The sequence below is a fragment of the Glossina fuscipes genome, unplaced genomic scaffold, assembly GCF_014805625.2.
Source record: "Glossina fuscipes isolate IAEA_lab_2018 unplaced genomic scaffold, Yale_Gfus_2 113, whole genome shotgun sequence".
Taxonomy (NCBI): domain Eukaryota; kingdom Metazoa; phylum Arthropoda; class Insecta; order Diptera; family Glossinidae; genus Glossina; species Glossina fuscipes.
Genome location: NW_023998456.1, coordinates 2384538 through 2392414, shown reverse-complemented (window position 1 = coordinate 2392414; position 7877 = coordinate 2384538). Strand labels below are relative to the sequence as shown.

The following is a 7877-nucleotide window of genomic DNA, read 5'->3' as shown; positions in this document are numbered from 1 at the left end:
CGCAAGTATTCCGAGCTATAGAGCGATAGAAACATACAATTCTGTAATTTCCTGTGTCCAATACTTTCTATTTGGCAGTCAGTTTCAGCTATTGTATTAGTTCTGTCTAACATTAATAATTAATTAATAGGTGCGGCTTTGTTAGAAATAACAAAGCACTCGAGTTAGCTGTGAAAATAATACATCTCCGCCATAATTGTGTTTTCTTCCGTTCGGTGGTTAAACACTTTTCATACTCTATTTGAGTTTCAACCATGGTACCCTCATTTTTTACTTCCATCTGGCAATAGTAAACGACGAATTCAATTTTCTTGTCTCCAATTCTTTCATCAAATCTCATCTCAGTCATCATGTCATTGTTTTTTGTAATCCAGCTTAAATCTTCGACCTTAGCCTGTAGCGTACCCACCGAATTTAATAAATTTTTACATTATTTTTTACAAACCCACAATAAAACCATTTGTATTATGAACGGTGTTGGAAAGTCTAAAATTAATATAAAGTTATTTCTGATAGTGTTTGACAGTGCAGTATTGAGTTAGTGTTAAAAAAATAAAATATCAAAATTCTTAACGAATTCATTGCGCATTTATAAAAGCTGATAGTGTAATGTATATAACGCTACAAATTTCTATGATTGAGCAAAAGTTTTGAATTCTTTGCAAAATTTAATTTAATATAAAGCACCTTGTCTTGTCGATGCTTCTTCTTGAAAGTCATTTACATTGTGCCAATAAACAGATGTTGGTGTATATTATTTACATTAAGAAAGAACGCAGAGAAGTGGTTTTTTTATGAATTTTCTGAATTAGATTTATTAAATTTTAGATATGAGCAGGATCTTTCAAAAACAAATGCATGTGCGTAATGTATTTCGCACGCCGCCGGACTACACAGATTTGGCCATTAAATATCCTGAGTTTCGCAAAGTGTGTCGTTTAGTAAGTCTTTGAAAAATGTATCGGCTTTTTGTGATTTTATTAGATATTCCGTGATATTCACATTCCATATATCTAAGGAACTAAATGGAAAGGTTTACATTGATTACAAAAATGAAATGGCTTTACGAGCTCTCACCCGGACCTTGCTTCTAGAATATTTTCAACTAGATGTTGAATTTGCTCCTGGCAGTTTAGTGCCAACTTTGCCTTTGCGTTTAAATTACATATTATGGTTGGAAGATTTGTTAGAATCACGCAAAGAGGATACAATAAAAGGCATAGATATAGGTAAATATGTCTAAATATGTATAAAATATCCCCCAAATCATTAAAAATCCCTATGATAACTATACATTAAAGGTTGCGGCTCGTCTTGCATTTATTCTTTATTGGCTGCTAAAAAAAATAAATGGTCTATGTTGGCTTTAGAATCGAATTCGATAAATTTAGATTATGCCAACGGAAATATTGAGAGAAATAATTTGCAAAAGTTTGTAACTTTATTTGCACAAAAACACACTGGACAAATATTTCGGGAATACTTCGAAAACAATAATGGTTATGAGAATTTTGATTTTTGTTTATGCAATCCGCCATTTTATGACACATTAGCGAGCGCCAATAAGACACGAAATCCACAGAAACGGCCACCACCACATAATTGCCCAACAGGTTTTACGGAGGAGTTATTTTGTGAAGGAGGTGAAGTGAAATTTGTTGAAAAAATTATAACAGAAAGTTTAATGTGTGCCAAAGAAATTAGGTTTGTGTTTATGTATATATGTATATGTATACACAAAAACCAAGATTGTCTTAATAATCAAATTAATTTTTCAGAATCTTCACTACTATGTTGGGTCATAAAAGCAGTTTATCGAAAGTACTGGACATTCTTAAAGAGAATAAAATTCAACAATTTTGTTCCACTGAATTTCATCAAGGCAACACTACGCGTTGGGGAATAGCATGGAGTTTTTATTTAGAATTCAGTTAAAAGTAAGAAACTACCTATGTAAGAAAAAAACTTTCCACCTTAAGTCAAATTCTCTCACTTCTTTAGTTACTTGTTATCACTATTTTTGTATTAAAAACATTTCGAAACTTTAGAAAATATTAAGTACGGCTTTGCATAGTGGACCTCATGCACATCTAAAATTACAGAGCGGTATTTCGACGATCAAAATTGTTATGAAAAAATTAGTTCGGCGAGGGCATTTTCTGAACCACTTCTCCTATAACCGCTCCTAAGAAAAGTGAATATTAGTATGATAAAAAGGTATACTTTTCAATATTTCATGGTGGAAATTGATTCGTATCATTAATTTGACAAAAAAATCATTCTTATCGAATTTGGTGCAAGCAGGTCTCTTTTTTGACTACCACCGCAGAAGGATTCTCAGGTAATGTAAACTTCACATGCCAAAGAGGCTTAATTAGTTGTTATTGTTATTCGTAGGTTATATTTTCAATAAAGCTTAATTAAAATTATAATATATTTGCCAGAAATTGAGAAAAAATATTAAGTCAAGGATACTGGAATACGATAAATTCCATATGCTTAATGTTTAATGAAGAAAATTTGTTCATGACAATAATTTAACATAAAAATTGAATGGACTGAATTTGAGCGCTATGGGTCAATTTCTATGCTTAATTTTCATGACGAAATTTGGTCCACCAATTTAGCAAATAAATTAAAAGTAAGGAATTTGGATCACATTGGTCTATATATTATGACTCTAAGGTATAATTTCTAGTGGAAACTGAGAAATAAAAGTTTTGGGAAGTAAATTCAATTAAATAACTTTGGATCATTTCATATGATTGGTGTTGGTTGCTCTTAAACTTTACATGTATTAATATTAACTGTCAGTTTTGTTTACTTCGTTAGTAAGATACTTGAAAGGATTTTTTTGCAACTAGTGTTTCTGAGCATTTGCATATTGCATCGTCTGGTCCATAGTAATGGATTTCGAACGGGCCCCGCACACGCACTGCGAGGTGTCGAATTATTTGCCATCCATCTCAGCTGCTATTGGGAATTACGAACCTCCGCGAACTGTATGGAGATTGGCGATAATACTGCATTTGTCCGTACGTCTTGTCCTGGCCAGTTTGTATTCGCAGTATAACAAAAATCCCATACGGCGCAATCGTCGCATAATTGTAAAGTTCGCAGTGATATTAAATGTAATTGAAAATTTAGCATTGGTTTGTTTATCCTTGTGGACGTCGGCGGGTAATTATGAAGTGCACAAGACGTCATTTATAACATTTATACTCTGCAGTGAGATTGTAAAATTACTAGAAACGAAGGAGACACCAAAGAGATTCCTAGAAAAAGTATGGTAATCTCAGCTGGGTCTCCGTCTCAATACCGTGAATATTGTAAATAAAAGAAATAAACGCACTTACCATCAATAAATAGAACTTTATAACTTTTTTAAAAAAGAAAATTTACAAATGTCTTTTTCTTCTTTTTCTCTTTACATCGGTTCCTAATAAGAATTCCCTTTTGTGGAGAATCGCGAGAGCAAAGAAATCACATGATGAAATTGTAAATATCCTCTACCATGAAAAATATTTCCCGACGTGGAAACATTTAATACATTCTTATATAAATGCATAATAAAATTGGAATAATAACTGAAATCCATGCAAAAAGTGGCATGAAGCAATTCATAACATTTATTGACAATCTACATTCCTAAAGTGGAATAGAGTAATTCGCTAATTTCCCAATTGTCAGTCATTTGTTTTTTACCTTTAATAATAAGAATTCCCATTTTTTAAATAATATCACTGTAAATACTGTTTTTTAAATAAATTCAGACTATGCGATTTAACATCCTTTTAAAATGCCAATCTTAAAAAAGGGTTTTGTTGTTCCGGTGTCTTTTCTACAGGCACAGCTAAAAAAAGGGAGACCGCTAAGTCGATTCCAATAATACCCTACAAAAAAAAAAAAACCCCGTGCGAAAGTTAAATAATGACTACTTTTTATTTACAACGATGTAAACGAGCGCTGAAATTTCTATAAATGTCATTTCAAACATTTCTAGAAACAAACGAACATGTCTAATGGTAGTTTTTTAATTTTTTAGATGAAATTAAGAAAACACAATAAGCTTGAACTTTTATTTTTTATATTTCATATATTTTACTACTTTTCTGACTGTGTCGAATAAACTGTAATAAAAATGAAAAATGCTTTACTGCAACCGGGAGTGGTAGTGATTGAATGGGTTGCAGTATTTGGGAGGATTCCCTATGAGTCCTTCCCTAGTTGTAGATAAGTGAAAGGTAAGTTTTACTGTTTTAGAGTCCTAGTCTTAATGCTTTTTAATAACGCGAATCATGCTCGGCATAAAGCAGTCCCTGATCTTTTCATTTTAGGCGGATTGAACGCCTTATATTTTTAAGCGGGTTAATACGCTTGTGAATTGCTTTTGATAACAATTAACTGCTTTATTGAAAACATGCACTATTTATACTTAATTTCTATACTAAATTATGCTTACCTTAACAGAAATGGTGATTTTTTAATTGTGGCATCGTATTGCATTACGAAATGTAATACTCAGCCAGGTGAAGTGCGAAAAAATTTTTTTCTTTTGCTACAGAATTATGAAAATTCAGCACAATTCTGTCGCACTTCAAAGTGGATGCGTACGACTGTATGCGATCACACTACAATACACTTTAATTTGCGTAGCGCCTCGGCGCTCATCTACACCTGAGTGGTCGCAGGGGGCGTCTGCCTAGGCGCTCATGTAGACCACGACGCTGATCGGCGTCGAGATTGCGGCAGCAATGCCGGGCCCTATTTCTTTCTTTCCTTTCGTGTTTTACTAAAAAAAAGGTAAAATTTTCATTAATAAATAATTGGTGTAGGTGTGGCCAAATCAAGGATCGCCTCCTAAAGCTAATTGTTGATGAATGTTTAATGGATCCTGTACCCACGACTATAGGTGAATATTATTAATCGACACTAGTGCAGGATGTTTACGATTTGAACAAACATTGGTCGATAATTTCTTTATTCATCCCGAAATTCATTGTACACTAACTAATTTTACAAAAGAATTTGAATATAATGAGCTTTTTATATCGAAATTGTTGTTTGGCCATTAAAATTAGTTCTTTAAAACGACGTTTATTACAAACATATATGACATAGTTAGGTATGGATACATGCATGTTAAGCATAAGACAATATTTAGACAATTTTCATGGACCCTGATCCACGAAATGAGAAACTTAACCAGCTTATATTCCTTTTCTAATTCGAATCATATAAAAGAAAGAAGAAAATTGACTAAAAAGGGAAAAACCTCGAAGCAGGAAGAACAAACATTTTCTTCTGAATGTTTCGCCAAAAAAATTAATTGTAGTTAATTATAAAATATTTTTCAAAGCTTGATTACTGAATAACTTGGATACCAAAGCATTCAAAACACATAAGCTTTTTTTCTTCAGCGCTCTGAAAAGTAAAATTTCGGTATTACAGCTCCGCTTCAGTCACCATAGCCAAGAGCTCAGAGAATAGCAGTAGAATAAGAAATTTTTGTACTATGTAAAGTAGCTAATCAACTAAACATTTCAATTCATTGACATGTTAATTAAAATAGAAACCAGTATTTATACATTGGCTTTTAAGGGGAACCTTTAGAGGTTGATGATAGCTCTTAAAGCAGAGCAGTTTTGTGGAGATTGATGAGAGCTCTACAAAACAGTTCATAGTGTTTTTAATTAAACAAAAAACCAAAAAATTTAAGAAACATCTAAAACATCAAAAGTCAGAGTTGGCAACATTTAGTTTATAAGATTTAGTATGTAGTTCTAGTTATTATTAGTTTGAAATTTACATTTTATTTTTTTTTATCATTTTGAATTATTATTAATTTCAGATGCAAAAAAATATAGCTTTTACGTAAATAAATTGAAATAAAAACAGGTCGTTGTTTCATTTATATTTAATTTGACAATTATTTATTTTCATTTTTGTTTCACACATGTTAGCAATTTCATAAAAAGTTTACATTTCTTTGTATAAATAGTCTATTTTGTATTCCATTTATTTTCAGGTTCGTGACATATTACTTATTATATTATAATATTTATATTATCACTACATTACATCACTTTTATATTATTAATATACATATATTAAGTATATTAAGAATAATACCATGGTAAAAATTTCAGACAGAGTATTTAGTCAATTACTAAAAGAATATCCCGACTTGTGGAGCAGTAATAGGACATAGTTTACGCAGAGTAGTGTGTAGAAAGTTAGCCGACCGACTGACGGAAGAAATTGGTAAGTTAGTGACTGCGCAAGACTTTGTAAAAAAAATTCATGCAAATAGGTACAGTTTAACAAGGGTGGATAGAAGACGGGGCGGCCAGACAAGAGTGGTAGACTACGTTCGGTATGCGCGAGAATTGGTATTCGTTCGATGGCCTTCTTAAGCAGTGTGCCACCTGCCTATAATATCACTGTAAGGAAGCGTTTTTGCTTCCTTACGGAATGCAAGTCCGTCCACCTAAAACAGCTACCCACAGCGAACCACCTGTCAGTCCGAGCGGTCCGTAAACGTCTGATTGAATTAAGTAAACATGAACAACCTCCTCCAGCAAAATATATACACAACCGAATAAGTGCAATATAGGTATAAGATCGTTAAAATGAACAAAACATGTATGAAATGGCTCCAAGGCATAGAATATGTAACACAGGCACGAGCAAAATAGGTATAAGATCGTTAGAATGAGCAAAACTTGTATGAAACGGCTCATAGGCATAGAACATGTAAAATCATATAACACAGGCACAAGTCGAACATAGGTATAAAATCATATGAAATATGTAAAATATATAAACACCCGCACAAGTATAAAAATACCTTAAATCGTAGAAGCACACAGGAGAAACGCATACATATTATACAAACGCCGTTAGGTCATATAAGCACGTAGAAACCCTTATGCTTCACAATGCATAAGCACACACGCTCATGCAAAAGCATAGATCAAAGAATCACACATACCATTGTACATTACTGTTAGGCCATAGTACAGAAATCTGTATGCCTTAAATTGTAGAAACGCATACATATCGTGCATTACTGTATAAACCCAGTTAGGGTATATAATCAGGTAGAAACCCTTATGGTCTACAATGCATACACGATCATGGAAAACGTATAGACGATAGAATCACACATAGCAATGCATACCAATATACAGATACTCGTACGCGCAAAATGTACCAACACACACACAATATTACACAAAATGTGTAAGCGCCGTTAGGCCATACAAACGCATACATAGGTATAAACATTTATGTTTAAAATGTAGAGAGACCACACATGCCAATTATGTATAAACTCACACATATAAACAGATATAAACACAGAGAAACAGAAAATACATTTATTCTACCTAAATATAAAACCATAGAAACGTACGCTAAGTATTGCACGCCTAGGATGAGAAGCATAAAGAAAGAAGAAGAGCCATGTTGAAGAACAAGATGAGCAAACATAGCAATAAGATAGACGTTAGTTACCCGTAAGTTACATATAAGAATGTCATGCAAGTCGTAACTAAGATTGCGACAGCTACCAACCTAAATTAAGCATACCACAATACACACGTAAACACAGGTTGCAATGGAACAAGCGAGCGCGAATCCCGCTATAAAAGAGCGGCTCATCACACAGAATCTTTCAATTTGGTGCCATAGCTGCCTTAGGTAAGTGCAAGCGGACTACTTGACTCACTGACTCTTATTAGAAGTTTGTAGTGACTTACGGATAGGGGATGTGACGGTTAGTATTAGTCGCCATCCCTGAACAACAAATAGTACAGCGACCCACGGATAGGGGATGTGACGGTTAGTATTAATCGCCATCCCTGAACAACAAA

General features: G+C 33.3%; 1 protein-coding gene across 1 annotated transcript; it reads left to right on the top strand.

The window, feature by feature from the left end:
- Positions 1-809: 809 nt before the first annotated feature.
- Positions 810-2964, top strand: LOC119639780 (U6 small nuclear RNA (adenine-(43)-N(6))-methyltransferase). Its single transcript, XM_038037436.1, has 5 exons — positions 810-941; positions 1019-1229; positions 1302-1704; positions 1779-1937; positions 2049-2964. The coding sequence occupies exons 1-4, from the start codon at positions 831-833 to the stop codon at positions 1933-1935; spliced, it is 882 nt and encodes a 293-aa protein (XP_037893364.1). The 5' UTR covers positions 810-830; the 3' UTR covers positions 1936-1937; positions 2049-2964.
- Positions 2965-7877: the final 4913 nt, after the last annotated feature.